The sequence below is a fragment of the Scyliorhinus canicula genome, chromosome 8, assembly GCF_902713615.1.
Source record: "Scyliorhinus canicula chromosome 8, sScyCan1.1, whole genome shotgun sequence".
In the NCBI taxonomy this organism is placed as follows: domain Eukaryota; kingdom Metazoa; phylum Chordata; class Chondrichthyes; order Carcharhiniformes; family Scyliorhinidae; genus Scyliorhinus; species Scyliorhinus canicula.
The window spans coordinates 9,821,757-9,840,250 of NC_052153.1; the positions used below are offsets into that span (position 1 = coordinate 9,821,757).

Consider the following 18,494-nt stretch of genomic DNA (forward strand, 5'->3'; position numbering starts at 1 on the left):
AAACCAGAGTCATATTTTAATTTTATACATGGGGGTGCATACAGGTGGAGGGCATTGACTGGATGGTTATTTGCGCACATATAAAGAAACACTGACACAGGGGAAGAGTGAAATCAGGACTTGTAATGTTTCACTCTGTGAATAAATCTATTCTTTTTTTTTTAAATTTAGATTACCCAATTATTTTTTCCAATTAAGGGGCAATTTAGTGTGGCCAATCCACCTACTCTGCACATTTTTGGGTTGTGGGGGTGAAACCCACGCAGACACGGGGAGAATGTGCAAACTCCACACAGACAGTGACCCAGAGCCGGGATCGAACCTGGGACCTCAGCGCCGTGAGGCGGTTGTGCTAACCACTAGGCCACCGTGCTGCCCCCATAAATCTATTCTAAGCAAAGACTGGCTCATCATCTGCCTATCAGGAGTATAACAATGGAAACTTACCAACACTGGGAAAAGTGGCAGTCCAGAGTTAAATTTGAGATGGCAAATAAAACTAATTAAAATGAGGCAGCAGCTTCATTATCATATTTAAATTGCCAACTGCTTTCAGGGAACAGGTTGGCTGCCTCTGCCCCACCCCCCGCCAGCTCTCCTCTGTTTTTACTAAGGGGTGGATTCTTTGCTGCCCGCCGCTGGTAGTGGAGTTCCAGATGCGACGGGGAATCACGCGTGAGAAGAAAATACCACCCTGCTGGCGGCGGCTACGGCGAGCTACACGCCCCGCGCAGCGGGTGGGTGCAATTGGGCCATTTGAACACATTTGCATCCGATTAACGGGCTGGACACCTGATTTTCCATGCCTCCATGATATTCCAGCCCTCTTGGCCGGGATTCACATGGGCATGGATTGGTGCAAGTGTTTTTAAGAGTGGCCCTGATGCGGTGGACCTCGCAGTAGGTCAAGAGGGTAAATATGTAACATAGATGCCCCAAAGTCTATTGAAGCGTCCCCCTCCCCTCCCATAATGTGAATACTACCCACCCCAATCCCCAGGCTCCCCATCAGTTCTCCCATCCAAGAACCCCATCAGAGACCCCCCATATTAAAGCTCCCCTCCATAGCAGGGGCATCCCCATACCCCCCCCCCCTCCATATCAGAGACCGCATCAGAAACCCTCCATCAGTCATGCCTGCTGGAAGCTAAAGAGCAATTCAAGCTAAACCAATGAAAAATCATTGTTTTTTCACTTACATGCCTCTTACACCTGCTGCCTTAGACAGAGGTGAAGAAATCAGCAGCTGTTACTTCATAGAAAGCCAAAACACATCAGAAGGTTTTAATCCCCCTCAGATCCTTTGATCTGAGAGGCTTCCAATCACTTTCAAAGGGAAATAGCTTTTAGTGGGCTGTAATTGATAGGGTAATAGCTTCCAGACAGGTTTGTTTATTTTCATCTCCCTTCATGTTTCAAAACACCTCAAGTAACCTGCTGTGAAGCTAACCACTATGTTTATCAATATCTAGAGATAAGTGCTTTCACTTCCTCGTTTTCTTAGCAGAAAGAACTTAACTGCTTTTGAATTGGTGACGTTCTGTCAATTATAACTGGATGTTTACAAACATTATGGTTAAGTTCACAGCAGGGTGCTTTTGATGCATTCAAGGGTGAAGAAAAATGACAATAAAAAATTCAGACTCCCGACAGCGGCCCGGTAGCGGGATTTAGAATGGAACCCTGGGTGTTTCCTTCCATTCACAAATTTGCAAGGCAAGGAAGAGTGAATGCACCTAGTGCCAGCGTAGACCAGGAACATAGTCTCCCAAATGGTGAACCCTGCCCTAGATGTGGATAAGTTTGTTGGGGGGCTGGAAACCGGATTAGATTTTCAACACTTTAACCTCCCACTCAATCCAAACCCACCCATTATTTGGGGTCATCTACATCTCATCATATTATGGCACAATTTGTAGATGCATCGATGAACTGCCTGATCATCCTAACTCCACAGTGTGGGCGGGAAAGGGGGTTGAGAGAGGGAGATGGGTTCATTTGTCCAGAGCTACTCTATTCTTTTGGCCGCAAAAACACTAGAAAATCAGCGATGTCACTAGTTATGCCCTTTTTCGGGGGAATGTTTGGGTCTTCTTCCAAAGTTCTGGTGCACAGGAGAAGAAGCTTTAAAGAAATTTATCTTGTACTATTTAAAGTTTATACTTTTGTTGATGCCTTTGTTAGTAAAATTCTCAAACTACCTCAATGAAATTATATAGACGTAAGATTGAGGTAATATCACAGGTGTGAATCAGTTTGACACAAATACATCTTTGGAAAGTGATTTCAAATTCCAACATTTAGAGAGTAAATTTATTTGAGAAAATACAATTTCACTGATTCATCATTATCTATATTTGTACCTTCACTTCAATTTCCTCTGACTTCATCACAAAAGGCACTAAAGCTGCATAGATCAAGGTAAGATTGTGGAAAACCCTCCCATTAAAACAATACCTAAAAAGAAAGAATAGGACAGAAAATGAGTACGAAAATTAAAATCAAATTGTTTGTCAGGTCATTTCATGAGGTACTGCTACCGGCACAAAATCTCACTTGTGGAAGAGAAGGCCAGACATGGAACTTCGGCCCCCATGCAAGATTCTGTGCTGGCACCGTGCCTGTATGACTTTGCTGTCCAAATTTTGACCTGATCAAGGTTTAAACCATGTTTAGTTGTTTTCTTATGTATACTGTGCAATGATATTGAAATGCATATGTGCTCTGATGAACTACCTTTTTAGTGCAATGAGAAAGGAACAGGCAAGATGAGAGCGAGCATTTGTATAGCTTCAGCCACTTTGATGGAATATGTTGGAAGGGATTTTAGCTACCAGGTTAGGTTGGGGGAAGCTGGGGTTGTTTTCTTTGGAGCAAAGGAGAGCGAGAGATATTCTGATAGCAATGTACAAGATTATGATAGGTTTAGATAAGTTTGACAAAGAAAAGCTGTTCCCATTGTTGATGGCACAAGGAACCAGATTTAAGGTTTGAGGCAAGAGATACAGGGGAATATGAGGAAAATTGTTTTTACAAGCGAGTGGTAATGGCTGGTAGTTTGTTGCAGGTTAGGTGGATTGGCCATGCTAAATTGCTTCTTAGTCTCCAAAGGTTAGACTGGGTTCTGGGGATAGGGCGGGGGAGTGGATCTAGGCAGGGTGCTCTCTAGAGAGTTTGTGCAGACATGATCGGTTGAATGTACTCCTTCTGCACTGTAAGGACTCAATGATACAAGACTGGTGGAAGAAGAGACTCTGAATGACTTCAAAAGGAAATTGGATACGAACTGGAAGGAAATAAACTTGCAGGAGTGGGGCAGTGAGATCGATTGGATTGATCTAGAGTGCCGGCATAGACTTGATGAGCTGAATGGTTTCTTTCTGAAGCTTTCAGTCCTTAAGATAATGAAAAGATTTGATAGGATACATGTAGAGAAGGTGTTTCTAATTGTGGGGGAGACCAAAACTAGAGATCACAGGCAGAACTCTCCATTTGGGAACTATGTGCACCTGCTGGGACTGAATTGCATGCGATTCACGCTTCATTAGGGGCGTTATTCAGTAAGGTGGTCAGGTCTTGCAAATGGGCTAGCATTCTGCTAATGCGAATTGAAAGCAATTCCCGGCCCAGTGGGCTTTGCAACCGCTAGTGCCGGAGTTAGCGCTAAAGAGCTTGACAGCTGGAGCTGTTTTTAGGTTTTCCACTTAACAGACACTCACTGCAGCGACGAAGGTGGCTCAGAGAAGGTCTGCCTCCCAGGTCACCCTTGGGGGGACCCCTCTTTCCCAGACTCAAGCCCACCCTCCTGAACAGCATCTGGGAGGTGGTGGTAGTGGCAGGAAGCACTGCCAGCCTCACCTGGAGGAGGCAGCTGGTAATTCAGAGGGGTTGGGTCACTGAGCCCTCTGCCCTGAGAGGGACAGAGAACCAGGGAGGGTTGGGGCCATGGTGCAGGTTTGGGGTGAGCTGTGCTAATCCCTTGCTTCCTCGGTGGTGGGTCAGTGCTTCTATGGAGTGCCAACTGATGGTGGGTCACTGATTGAGCTTGGCTATGCCTATCCCCTTGATGATACAATTTCCAGAGGGGTTCCTGCGTCGAGGGCCCCTCATATTACAACCTCCAGACATCACATGCCAGAGGAGAACAAAAGCTTTCAACTGACACCATTTTTCTCTCCAAACAACAGTCATTAAACAAGCAAGAAGGGCAAGAAAAGCCGAATCCCCAAGCACAAACTGCCTTCTATGCGACCGTTCACCTTATAGTCACCCCTGGAAGTGTGCCTATATATAATTAAACCTCATTGTTGTTTCCAATCCACCTCCTTGTTATATTTGAAGCCTCCTAAGGATACCTCACGCCAGTGTTCTTCAAACTCAGGGGCATGACCCGTGGGTGGGTCGTGGGTGGGTCGTGGGTGGGTGTCAGAGCCGTCGTTTGCAGCGCTCCAGATTGCGCAAATTAGCCGCAGCAGCCACCTTTTAATAACGCCGGCTGCAAGTGGCCTTCAAAATGGCCGCGAACATATTTTAAAAAATCGTCCGCATTGCGCATCCGCGCCCGATCATCGATGCGCATGCGCAAAACTAGTTTGCATGCGCAATGCGGCCGATTTTTAAAAATGTTCGTGGCCATTTTGAAGGCCGCTTGCAGCCGGCGTTATTAAAAGCCGGCTGCTGCAGAGACACAGACGATTTTTTTACCTATTCTATCTAATCCTCCTGCCTCAAGGGAGGCAGAGGGCAGGTCACGCCCCCTGAACATCGACGTCACGTGCTTTGGGCACGATTGCGATTCCTCCATTTTGTAAACAGCAAACAAGCAACAGGACAGTAAAATTTAAAATGGATTGTTTTGTTATAAGGAAGAGAGGACCAGAGACACAAACAGGCCAGGATCTCACAACTAAACCTGCAAGAAAGTGGCTCAGGAGTATCCACAGCAGGACAAAGCAGTGTTGGTGTGAGCTGTTCAGAATAGTCCACAGCAGGACAAAGCAGTGTTGGTGTGAGCTGTTCAGGAGGGTCCACACCAGGACAAAGCAGTGCTGGTTTGAGCTCCAGGGCCTCTGGTAAACAGCCCATTAAGAAGAAACTGAATAAGGCACAAAGCTGTATAAAGATGATGTTTTACGGTATGGATTTATTAATTGTGCCAATGCAAATCAGGATGCAAGGCCCATGTGCGTTATATGCAGGGAAATGCTCGCAAATGAAAGTTTAAAACCCTCAAAACTTCAAAGGCATTTGAAGACTAACCATGGCGAGTTCGAGGACAAAGCTCTTGATTTTTTTCAAAGGATGCAACGAGAACATAAATCGTCGGCTGAAGTCCTCAGCAGAAATGTTACATTGAACAACAAAGTACAATTAGCCTCTTACATGATAGCTTACCGTGTAGCTAAAGAGAAAATGCCTCACACTGTAGCAGAGAGCTTAATTCTCCCTGCAGCATTAGATATTGGGCGGCATTCTCCCCTACCCGGCATGACGGAGGGTCCCGGAGTAGGGGAGTGGCGCCAACCACTCAGGGGTCGGGCCTCCCCAAAGGTAGGGAATTCTCCCCACCTTTGGGGGCCAGCCCCGCGCCGGAGCGGTTGGCACCAGAAGACTAGCGCAAAAAACCGGCGCCCCCGGCAGCGGGTCTGGCCGAAAGGCTTTCGCCGGTCGGTGCATGCGCTGGCAGTGACATCAGCGGCAGCTGGCCGCTGACATCACTGCCGGCGCATGCGCGATGTGGAGTTCTCTTCCGCTTCCGCTATGGCGGCCGCGGAGGAAAATAGTGCACCCAGGGCACTGGCCAGGAGTCTGTGCGCGGGGCCCCGATCGCGGGCCAGGCCACCGTGGGGGCACACCCCCGGGGTTCGATCGCCCCCCGCCCCCCCCAGGACCCGCTCCAGAGGTGGTTCAAATCTCGGCGGCGGGAGAGGCCTCCCAGCGGCGGGACTTCGGCCCATCCGGGCCGGAGAATCACCGCAGGGGCCTCTCCGTTCGGAGTGGTGAGATTCCCACCACCGCCACTTCCCGGGTGGCGGAGAATCTCTGCCACGGCGGGGGCGGGATTTTCGGCGGCCCCAGGCGATTCTCCGACCCAATTTCACCCATAGTTCGTATGGTCATAGATGAGAGGTTCGTTGAAAAAGTGAAATGCATCCCACTTAGTGATAGCACAGTGGCTCGCCGAATTTCTGATATTGCTGAGAATTTAGAAGCCCAGCTTATTTCTCATTTAAAATCAGCGCAGGCATTCTCAATACAACTGGATGAAAGTACAGACATTTCAGATTGTGCAACCTTGCTAGTATACGTTAGGTATGTTTGGCACAATTAATTTGTTGAAGATTTGCTGTGCTACCTGACTTTAGCAACCCACACGACTGGCGCAGAAATTTTTGAAGTTTTGAATAATTTTGTGGCTGGAAAGTGCGGGCTCGACTGGGGTAATTGCAGAGGAACCACAAGTGATGGAGCAGCCGACATGACTGGGAAAAACAGCGGAGATATAGTAAGGTTTAAGGAGGCAGCTGGTCAGGACATTGTTTGGAATCATTGTTTTATTCACCGTGAGGCACTGGCATCGAAAGGAATTCCATCCAATCTTTAAGTGGTATTGAAAGGAATAGTGAAAGTTGTGAATTTCATTAAACGCAGCCCACTCAATACCAGACTTTTTGACACTCTGTTCTGATATGGGGGCTGAGCACACACACATATTGTTCCACACAGTACATTGGCTGTCAAAGGATCGGGTGCTACTCAGAGTTTATGAACTGTGGTACGAAATCCACGCTTTCCTCCTCGAGAAATTGTCCCCTCTGTCTGATTCATTTGTTGATGAAACTTGGATGCTAGCAATGTCTTCTTACCTTGCACACATCTTTTCAATTCTAAATGAACTGAACCTCAAATTGCAAGGGAAGGATGATGGTTGCTTTCGGCACTCTGAAGAAATTGAAGCTTTCCAAAAGATATTGAAAGTTTGGCAATTGCGAGGGCGAAGCCAAAACTACTACATGTTTCCTACACTGCTACGACAAATGGAAGAAAACAGCATTAGTAAGGAAACTGTAAATGGATTGGCAAGCCTTATTGAGTTGCATCTGGCTGCCCTGATCAACAATTTTGGTCGCTACTTTCCAGAGGAGAAGTTTAAGATTCTGAGAGAGAGGAGGTGGGTGAAAAATCCCTTTGAGTTTAAGACCCCAGAATCAGTTCTTAACTTGCAGCTGCCTCCAAAAGAAAAAATTGAGCTTCTGCGTCTCAGCTGTGACAGCATATTAAAAACAAGTCAATGATGCTGTCAGCATTCTGGAGTAGCATCTCTGAGGAATATCCGGAGCTGAGTAAAACAAGCCTTTTGTTGCTCTTGCCCTTCACAACGACCTACATGTGCGAGGTTGAATTTTCCGTCCTCACAAAGATGAAGACGCCACAAAGGAAATGGCTGAATCCTTCACCCGATATGCACATAGCCCTCTCTTCCTGTGAACCTGATTGGAGTGAGATTGTGAGGACCAAGCAGGCTCACCTCTCGCATTAACTGTAAGAGAAAATGGTGGGTCGCGAAGGTTGGCTGGCGTGGGTCACGAGGGCTGGCCGGCATGGGTCGCAAAGGTCGACCGGGTTGGTAAAAATGGGTCCCCGGAAAAAATGTTTGAAGAACACTGCCTCACGCTATTACACATATGCTGATATGGTGAGATGAAGAGAAATGGGAGGAGGCATGTGGAGCATAGATACCAGCGTGGACTAGCTGGGCCAAGTGACCTGTTTTTGTGCTGGAGGATCAATGTAACATTTCCATTGAAATGAGTAATGGGATACAGTAAACTTATCGTTCCTTTTTATTGTAAAGGGTCTAGTCCCTGGTTGATATTTTCTGATATGAGATAGTGTTAAGGGTGAAATTCTGTCATACATGATCATGGTTAAGCATTTTGGAACACTGTCATTTTGCAAAAAATGTACAATCTTGTTACTTTCAGAATTAAATGGAACCAAATACAAAACCTGAATCTGAAAGGAGTGCTTGTCTCCTGATTTTGAGAATATCTGCAGTGCATGTGGAAAACAAACAAAGAGTGGTCAATGTATTAAAATGTAATGTTCACTTACTGTGAGCTGAGGTCTTGTTTTGGATAAAAAATAAGCCAGCAACAGTTGTACTGTAGTGCCAGTGTTGTTAGTCTTCGAATAATGAAATCAGATGCTTTTTCAGTAGTCAGCTCCTCGATATCCTAATAAATGTCATCAGTTAACACTTCTTTACCATGAGTTTAATGCCAGGTAGCTATGCATTTCATTCACATTACACAACTTACTCTGCCTCCTGATTTAATGTTGTCTGGCAACTTGGATATACGTTTCTACCACATTAATACTTTTCCTTTACACCCTTTACTCTCTGTTGAGATTTCATTTATAACAGGCAAGTCATAAAAGGCCGCCCATATCTGGCATAGTAATTCCATTTGCAGCTCTTTCTTCTCCACCAGCAGTCCCACAGTCTGGAATACCGTGGATCCAGTTCCAATATGGAATCGATCAGCCGCTGCCTTTCCTTCCTGTCTCTAAGTGCCCTAAACACTATTATTTACCCTCTGATCACCGCCTTCAGTGTCTTCCAGAACGTGGAGGGCGGGAAACTCCCCGTTTTGTTGCAGGTTACATACCGATCGATGGCTAGTGACATTTTTTCATAAAACGCCTTACCGGCGAGGCGGGTTGTGTTCAGCCTCCATGGAGGGCACTGGGCATGGTCTATCTCCAACCTCACGTCCATGCAGTGTGGAGCGTTGTCCGGGATTACCATCACGTGTATTCTGCCTCTACCGCAACCGAGAAGCACCGACTTTCTCACCACAAAGAAGTCTATGTGGGAATAGGCTTTGTGGACGTGGAAGGAGAATTCCTTCTCTCTCGTGTGGCCGAACCTCTGCGAATCCCCCCCCCACCCGCTCCAAGAATGTAGTTAATTCTCTTGCCATTCCTATTTTGGCTCCCGTTCTGGGGCTGGATCTGTCCGTTGAAGTCTTCCCCCCTCATGATGTGTTGGTGGGAGTCTCGGTCGGGGATTTCTGCCATCGCTTTTTTTTATTAAATCTGCGTCGTTCCAGTTTGGGGAGTATATATTTACAAGTACCACCGGGACCTTTTCTAGGATCTCACTAACCATTACATATCGTCCCCCTGGGTTTGTCTCTGTAAATGCTACTCTTTTGTTAAACAGTACGTTGTGTCACATCATACCTGGTACGTCTGTCTCACCCAGCTTTTCCTTACCCTCAGTCAGTCCCTCTCTCTTCAATGTGTCTCCTGTAAAAAGACTACATCGACCCTCAGGCTTTTAAGATGGGCGAGGACTCTGGATCTTTTCACCGGTTCATTGAGTCCCCTCACGTTCTTGGTGACTATTCTGATGGGGAGTCTCTGTCCCCCTCCTGTGGGGTCAGTCATATTACCTCGTGGATGTGCCCTTGCACGCCGGGGTTTCCTTTGTTCAAGATGGCCACGGTCTCCTTCCTCTTTCCAGCCATCTCCATGTGTGACCTGCTTTAACCAGCATTCTATCTCCCCACTTTTCTTCCAGTTCCCCCCCTGCGGTCCCACCTGCTTCCCTATCCCCGCTCCGCTGTTACCTCCCACCCCCCACCTTCCCTCGTTCTCCCCTTGCCTCTTGACCCCTATTCCCCCCCCATGGTTTGTTGCTCCCCCCCCCCGTCAGGCTTTCCCTCCCTCCCTGCTCTTCGCTTACTCCCATGCACCAGCTTGCTCGCTAGTGTAGTGGCTCTCCACTGGAAATTGTTTTTTTTGAGTCGAACCAGTCTGATCCCCCACCCCCCCACGCCCCCAAGTACAGCTACCCCATGCCCCCCTGGATCATGAAAATCTGCATCAAGTTCATTTTCTCTCACTACTACTTCCTGAGCTCGTTCTTTTGGAGAAACTGGCTTGCCTCCTCAGGCGTATTGAAATAACATTCTTTGCCCCTGCAAGAGACGTCTAGTGTAGCCAGGTACAGCATGCCAAAGTGCACCTTGCTTTTAAACCGTGTGGTTTTGGCCCTGTTAAATTCTGCTCGCTGCTTGATCAGGTCCACTGCAATGTCCTGCTACAAGTGAATGGAGTGTCCTTGCCACTTGCACAACTGCATGCTCTTCGCCCACCTCAGATCCGTTATTTGTCTTGGGATCTGTGGAGCCTCACTACCATTGCCCATGGCGGTTCTCCTGACTTGGGTCTGAGTCAGAGTGACCTGTGGGCCCAGGCTACCAGTAATAATAATAATCTTTTATTGTCACAATTAGGCTTACATTAACACTGCAATGAAGTTACTGTGAAAAGCCCCTTGTCGCCACACTCAGGCGCCTGCTTGGGTACACTGAGGGAGAATTCAGAATGCCCAATTTACCTAACAAGCACATCTTTCGGGACTTGTGGGAGGAAACCGGAGCACCCAGAGGAAACCCACGCAGACGTGGGGAGAACATGCAGACTGCGCACAATGACCCAAGCCGGGAACCGAACCCGGGTCCCTGGCACTGTGAAACAGCAGTGCTAACCACTGTGCTACCGTGCCACCCATCTAGAGGCTTGGCAAAGCCCTCCTCCCCGCCCAGCTTTCTGAGCATCAACATCACAAATTCTGTTGAGTGCATCCCCTCTGTGCCCTCCGGTGGCCCGACAATCTGTAGGTTCTGCTGAACAGAGGTTGAGTAGAATGGGGCTACATTTACAAGACTGGGAGTGCGGGTTATCTCATTGAAATTTATAAAACCTTTAGAGGGCTTGATAGAATAGATGCCGAGAGGCTGTCTGCCCTATAGGAGAGCCTGGAATTAGAGATCTAGTCTCCAGTTAAGAGGGAAACATTTCTTCACTCAGATTTGTGAACTTCTCTACCCTGGAGAGCTATGGATGTCCAGTGTATTTAAGACCGAGATCAATAGATTCTCTGGCACTAAAGGAAATAAGGCAGGAAAGTTTGGTTAAGACAGAAAATCAACCATGATCTGATTGAATGGTGGCAGTGGCTGTCAGTACGAGCAGGAGGACCACCGTCCAATGTAGAAAGAAGACCAACGACCTCCGCCGAGCTGCAAGAATAAGTTACCACTCTCTCCAGGCAGCAGTTCTACCTAGCACCCCACAGATATCCTAGCCCTGCCCCCCCCCCCCCCCCCCACCCCCGATGATGAACAGACCCTGAAGATTGCGGGGTTGACTGAGGAGAGAGTGCAATTGGCCTGTGCTGCAGAGGTGAGGATCCACTGCCCTTCACCCAAATGGCCTGTCTCAAGTGAGTTGTTCATGTCGGACAAAAGTATTGGGAGCGGGCCAGATAGATAGCAAACTGATTTTCGCCTGGCGTGAATCTTGATTTTGGCCTTTCCCGCTAATTAACTGGCCCACCCAGATCCATGTTGGGCACAATGCGGTGGTTAAATTGTGTACTCTATTCCTAATGATATTTGTGGGGCAGTCATCAGAATCAACAAACTGGCAAAGCTTGAGTATTGCTGGCAAAAGAGACATGCTGTCAAAGCCTTTCGTCATGCATTCATCAGCACAAATTTGCAAGAATACCTAATCTAAAGGGAACAACAATCAATACTGCACGAGAAGACTACTGATTGTTTGGCAAGTGGACTCTTATTTGCCTCTACCAGAGTCCACTTGCTAGGCAATCATCACTCTCTTCTCATGTAGTATTGATTGTTGTTCCCTTTAGATTTGGTATTCTTGCGAATCTGTCCTGGTGGGTGCAAGGTGAAAATCTTCGAAAGCGTGCCTATTGTTTTCAGCAATACTCAAGTTCTGAAGTGACTAAACTCAACAGATCTGCAGCAGTATTCTCCGCCTGTGGGATCCTCCAGTTCGCCGGCAGTGTACCCACACTCGCAGGAGAATCTGGTGGGGGCGGTCAGGGGGGTCGCGCCGGAAAACGCTGCTGGTAGACCCGGACAATCCCACCCCTGCAGTTTTATCCCTCTCTGGCTTCTGAAATAATGGTGTGCCATTTGTAATTTTCCAATCTAAGGGCACAATTTCTGAATGTAGAGAGTTTCAGAAAATTATGACTAACATATCTGAAGTTTCAATACAATCTTAATACCTGTTTCTTTCAACAGCTGCAAACATTCAGGTCCTGGAGATTTGACAATCCTAAATCCCATTATTATCTCAGTTACCATTTTTTAGAAAAAGAAATATACTAATTCCCATAAGATCCTCCCTTGACTTATTTTTAGCTTCCCTTATCCCGCTGGTATTTTGGGCAGGATTCTCCGACACCACGCCGGGCCGGAGAATCGCTGGGGGGGGGGGGGGGGGGGGGGGCATGAATCCTGCCCCGACGCCGGCTGCTGGATTCTCCAGCGCAGGTTTTTCGCCGGGGGCGGGGGTGGGAATCATGCCACGCCGATCGGGGGCCGCTGGCAGTGCCCCCCCCCCCGGTGATTCTCCGGCCCGCGATGTGCCGAGTGGTCGCCCTGTTTTTGGCGGGTCCCGCTGGTGTAAATTACACCAGGTCCGTACCAGCGGGACCTGGCTCTGCGGGGGGATCTGGCCCCGGGGGGAGGGGGGCCCACGGTGGCCTGGCCCGCGATTGGGGCCCACCGATCCGCGGGCGGGCCTGTGCCAGAAGATGGCGCCGGAGCGAGGTGACTCTCTGCGAGCTCTCCCCAACAGATCCACTTTTTACTTAACTTATACTCGTTCTAATCTTTTAAAATTTAATTCTAAGACCAACATTATTACCAACTTCTCTCTTTTATCTTTTCTCATCCGATGCCGGTGCTTATGTAGTTACACTGTATACCTTGTGTTGCCCTGTTATGTATTTTCTTTTATTCCCTTTTCTTCCCATGTACTGAATGATCTGTTGAGCTGCGCCCAGGAAAATACTTTTCACTGTACCTCGGTACGTGACAAAAAGAAATTCAAATCCAATCCAATCCGTGGGGGCACTCTTTCCGTCCGCGCCGGCTGGTGTAACGATCCGCCATGGCCGGCGCGGAGAAGAACCCCCCTGCGCATGCGCAGGGATGACGCCAGCACACACTGGCGCTCCCGCGCATGCGCCAACTCGCATCGTGGAGGCCCTTCGGCGTCGGCTGGCACGGCGCCAAAGCCGCCGCCACCGGCCTAGCCCCTGAAGGTGCGAAGGATCCCGCACCTTCCGGGCGGCCCGACGCTGGAGTGGTTCACGCCAGTCCTCGATACCGGTACGGCCCGCCCGCCAGTTAGGGGAGAATCCCGCCCTTTATTCCTATTGTGAAAAGTGATGCAACGTAATCATTTGACGGCATGGGTGGCACAGTGGAATGCACTGCTGCCTCACAGCTCCAAGGATCTGGGTTCGATTCCTGGCTTGGGTCACTGTCTGTGCGGAGTCTGCACGTCCTCCCCGTGTGTGCGTGGGTTTCCTCTGGGGGCTCCGGCTTCCTCCCACAGTCCAAAGATGTGCAGGTTAGGTGGATTGGCTGTGATAAATTGCCCCTCAGTGTCCAGGAGGTTAGCTGGGGTTACTGGGTTGTGGGGAGGCATGGGCTTGTGGCGGAGGCATGGGCTTAAGTAGGGTGCTCTTTCCAAGGGCCGATGCAGACTCGATGGGCCGAGTGGCCTCTTTTTACATTATAAATTCTATGATTTTATAACAGGTTTGCCAATTTCTATGTTCTATTATCGTATCATCTGTATCTTATTCCCACTCATGTTCTCTTAACATATTTATAAACATTTTTACTGTTAACTTTGAACCTTACAACTTTTGTCTTCACACACCCATTCTGCAGCTCTTGTATCCCTTGTACCCCTTTTTTTTCTTATATAGCTCTTCCCGCTGAAGTGTTGGATAATGTAGACTTGCGAGGTTAACATATACCACCAACACTGAGGAAGGTTCAACTCTATTTTATTAACTAACTATGAACTAATCAACATACGAGAAATGTGGGTTTAAACAATGCTAGTTTAACTAGAGACCTGTGCCTGTCCGAACCAGTTGAATCTCTCAGCACGTGGTGTGAGTCTGTGTTAAACCTGATGAGCTCTTGTTCTACTGAGAAGCAGCATACAGAATGAGCGGGAACTGTGGTGCCCTCTGCCTTTATAGTGTGTGTGTTCTAACTGGTGATTGGCTGCGGTGTTTGTGCATGTTGATTGGTCCCAGTGTATGTCCATCAGTATGTGTCTGCACCATGATATACTGGTGTATATTATGACATCAGCCTCCTGGATTTCTGTTTTTTACTGGATGTCCTGTGCTCTGCCAGGAAAATTAATCCCTTCATGTTGTCAAGCTAAAGTTTTGTTCTAAAATTGGTTTATTTCCCAAGGACCAGTGATATTGTTTTTCTCCTTACCTGCACTATTATAGCAGTGCATTCATCCACCGTAATAATGGCATAGTGATCTGCTCCCCCAAAGTGTAGCCTCTCATCAGTCGTTCTCTCCAAAGAGTCATATTGTACCTGCAGTATGAAACAATAATAGCAATAAACACGATTCTATATTCAGGTAACCTTTCAGGTACAAATTATGGACCGCTGGGCAATAGATAATGCATTTCAAATTCCAAAGCTAATCAGTAAGTCACTGCCATCTATTTGTATTTGTGGCCTCTTGCCACTGATTACAGGTGGGGACGGTGGATAAAGAGTGTTTCCGATGCTTCTGCACCTGGAAAAGCCAAAGTGAGCCAAAGCCTGTAATATTTAAGACTATCAGCATAAAATTGCTTGTTTCAAGGTAGAATTTCATATCATAGCAATTTTAGGTCAGCATTTGACCACCCAGAAGAAAAAGTCTGTAAAACTTGGAAATAAAGAATACCAGTAAAACTGGTGTAAACTGGCCTTATGTACCTCAAAATGGAACTCCAGTATTATCGGTGCCAGCATTACTGTTTTTTTAAACCGGGGTTTGAAAATGATCAGCCAGGAGGTGCAGCTGATGCACTCACTCTGTGCTTGTCCTCTCATTAAACATCTGGATGAGATAATGTGAGACTGTAAGGATGTCATTGCTTGGACCAGATGGTCAATAAATAATCCACCAAGGCTGCCAATTCACAAATTACGTTTCTATTGATTATTGTTAAAAACCCAAGCATATACTAACCCTCCAAAGGTCTGAAACAGCATATTTTGCACTATAGTTAATAAAAACACCAATAAACCTTTAATTCTCCTGATTATCCAGAATGCCTCATTAACCAAAAGTCATAATCTCAGCTTTCTTTCTTTATTTCCATTATGGTATCAAATAATTCAAATTGTGAAGATATTAGGTAATTAGATATATTCGTCATAGATCTTGCAAAATCTCCATTGAGATCATTGACATTGAGTACAAGAACACAAAAAATCGGAGGAGGAGTAGACCATACTGCTCTTCTAGCCTTCTCCACCATTCAATCAGATCGTGGTTGATTTTCTGTCTCAACCAAACTTTCCTGTCTTATTTCCTTTAGTGCCAGAGAATCTATTGATCTCGGTCTTAAATACACTGGACATCCATAGCTCTCCAGGGTAGAGAAGTTCACAAATCTGAGAGAAGAAATGTTTCCCATCTCAGTCCTAAATGGCCGACCCTCTTAACTGGAGACTAGATCCCTAATTCCAGGCTCTCCTATAGGGGAGACAGCCTCTCGGCATCTATTCTATCAAGCCCGCTAAAGGTTTTATAAATTTCAATGAGATAACCCCCACTCCCAGTCTTGTAAATGTAGCCCCATTCTACTCAACCTCTGTTCATAGTGGACAATCCACTGATCCCAGGAATCAATCTAGTGAACCTACATGCAATCTAAGGCAAGTAAAGTATATCCTTCCTTAGCTAAATTGGTCAAAGCTGCACACAGTGCTCCAGGCGTGGTCTCACAATAAACCCATTTAAAAATATTTCCTTACTCTTATACCCCAACCCACTTCCAACAAAGGCTAACATATAATTTGCCTTCCTCATTGCTTGGACCTGCATGTTAAATTTGAGATTCTTGTAAATTCCTCCAAGCATCAACTTGTATCAGTCTCTCAGCTTTTAAAAAACACTTTTTAAAAAGCATTTCCATTCTTCCTACCAAGTAGATAAAACATTTCCCAACATTATCCTCCGTCTGCCACCTTCTTGCACAATCGTGACTTGTCTAAACCATTTTTCAGCCTCTTTCCATCCATCTCACTGCTAACTTTCCCACCCAGCTTTGTATTGTCGGTAAACTTATTACACTCAGTGCCTCATCTAAGTCATCGATATGGGTTGTAAATAGCTGAGGACCAAGCACTGATCCTTGCCTATATAGCTTACTGTCCAGAAAAGGAGTTTTTATTCCTATTCTGTTTTCTCTGTGAGGCAAACCTCAATCCATGATGACATATTACCCCCAATCCTGTGTGCCCTATTCTTGTGCAACAACATCTAGTGTGGAACCTTACTGAATGCCTTCTGAAAATCCAGATATACAATAGTCACCGTGCCCCCTTTATGCTCAGTAATCCTGCTAGTTATACCTTCAAAAATCACTGATTGATTTGCCGAACATAATTGCTCTTTAATAAAACCATATTGACTCTGCTTGATCATATTGTGATTTTTCCAAGCAACCTGTTACCACATCCCTAATAATAGATCTGAGCATTTTCCCTATTACTGGTATCAGGCTAATTGGCCTGTCATTTCTGGCTTTCTTTCTCCCTCCATTCTTGAGCAAGTGGATTCCATTCGCTAGCCTTTAATCCATGGGGCTGTTCCAGAATCTACGGGATTCAGGAAGGTCAAAGCCATTGCGGACACCAGGTAGTGAGTTGCTTGCTTTCCGCTCTTTGCATGGATGCTGAAAGGGGAATGGAGGTCTATCACGCACATAAAGGAGAAAGTCTTCAAATCAATAGCTGTTCAATAAAATAGTGAATCCTACCTTGATTCTAGAATTTGGAGCATGGTTGGAATATTCAACAAGCCTTCAGATATCAAGAAAGTGTATGGAATCTGCAACTCGTTCAACAGAAACTCAGACTTAATTGCTAGCATGTCTCCTAAAGAATTAAGAGGAACTTTCATTGTAATACCAATTCTTTTTGACACAATTGGCACCACAGTCTCAGTCAATTAAGTATCTACAGTTATTAAAAGCAGAAAATGTTAAAAATCTCAACACATCTGAGGAGAGAGAAACAGATTTTGACAGAGTTAAAAACGGGCCCAACGTTTCAGATCAATGATCTGGACAGAGCTGGAAAATCTTGGCGATGTAATGATTTTAAGGACATACAGAGTCAAGGAAGAAGGGAAAGGAAAGGTTTATAATATAATAATATGGAGGCAATTGAGATCAAATGATCAAAGGTATCATAAAAGGATCAAAGGTGCAAGGCAAAATTGGATGGTTATGGAACAAGTAAAGAAACAAAATATAGTCTAGAGGAGTTGTAAGTGGACAAAGCAGAATCATCACCAACAGCTGCCAACCAAAATAAACACAACGAAAACAAAAGGCAAAAGAGGGGACATTGTTTTTGTATTTGTGTTGATGCTGCATGCAAATTATTGATCACAGTTTTAAACCACTTTTTCTGCCTTTGTAATAGGAGGAACAGTGAGCTATTGCCAGGTGATTTGCCAATGTTTTTTTAAAAAATGGTATTCTTGCCCCCAGATTCCACTGAGAATCAATTTGGTAGGATCTGCTTGGGTACAATTTAGACCACTGAATTAAAATCATGAGATGATTTCCCCCCGGGAACAAAGCCTGTTAATTCCCAGCATGAAGGTGAAACGTTTACAACCCCTTATATCATCAAGTTTAAAAAAGAATAAATTCAGAGTACCCAATTCTTTTTTTTCCAATTAAAGGGGGTGGCCAATTCACCTATCCCGCACATTCTTTCGGGTTGTGGGAATGAGACCCACGCAGACGGGGAGAATGTGCAAACTCCACACGTACAGTGATCCAAGGCCAGGATCATACCCGTATCCTCGGCAGCGTGAGGTAGCAGTGCTAACCATTGCGCCACCTTGCCACCTACTTATATCATTAAATTATCTTCAATTACAAAAATATGTACATAGTAGAATGGAATCTATGACAGAGACAGGCTTGACTTTAAAACTGTTCAGATCAATTTGTGATCGATTAGTAAAAGAAAAGTTAATTTAAATGTATACATTGATTCTGTTTAATATTTGAAGTTGTAATAAACATTCTTTACAGATTTTGTTACCTTCTTCTGAACCCTTAGGAAGTATCGTTTTAAAGATCATATGATTTATATCTTGCTGCTTGCAAAGTTCAGCCCAGGGTGAATTCTCCATGTAATCGTATTCTACCACCAAAGAGAATTCAACCCAAGGAAAATCTGCTCCGATGTGATGGCTGTAAACAACCAAACAGGAATGTCTTTCCAGACTAGAAATGGATGATAAAAGTTAAAACGGAAGGACAAAATAGAATGAATGAGCAATATAGTTTTACAAATTCATAATAATTATCA

General features: G+C 45.9%; 2 protein-coding genes across 12 annotated transcripts in view; both read right to left on the reverse strand.

Annotated features, from left to right (window-relative positions):
• LOC119970640 overlaps positions 1-9,536 on the reverse strand; it is a 39,417-nt gene extending 29,881 nt beyond the window's left edge. Inside the window, exons 1-3 of the mRNA XM_038805578.1 lie at positions 9,462-9,536; positions 8,116-8,237; positions 2,364-2,457 (exon numbers count right to left, since the gene is read on the reverse strand). Coding sequence (XP_038661506.1) covers positions 2,364-2,457; positions 8,116-8,237; positions 9,462-9,536 — 291 coding nt within the window. The remainder of the gene's footprint in view (positions 1-2,363; positions 2,458-8,115; positions 8,238-9,461) is intronic.
• LOC119970118 (protein shortage in chiasmata 1 ortholog-like) overlaps positions 8,116-18,494 on the reverse strand; it is a 120,925-nt gene continuing 110,546 nt past the window's right edge. For 9 of the 11 annotated variants that reach the window (XM_038804155.1, XM_038804154.1, XM_038804150.1 and 6 more), the window contains 4 exons: positions 18,225-18,409; positions 16,922-17,039; positions 14,367-14,474; positions 8,116-8,237 (listed from right to left, as the gene is read on the reverse strand). In XM_038804155.1, coding sequence (XP_038660083.1) covers positions 14,375-14,474; positions 16,922-17,039; positions 18,225-18,409 — 403 coding nt within the window. In that variant the 3' untranslated portion in view covers positions 8,116-8,237; positions 14,367-14,374. Of the gene's footprint in view, positions 8,238-14,366; positions 14,475-16,921; positions 17,040-18,224; positions 18,410-18,494 lie in introns of those variants that run through there. The other 2 variants (XM_038804156.1, XR_005461544.1) reach the window with 2 other exon arrangements.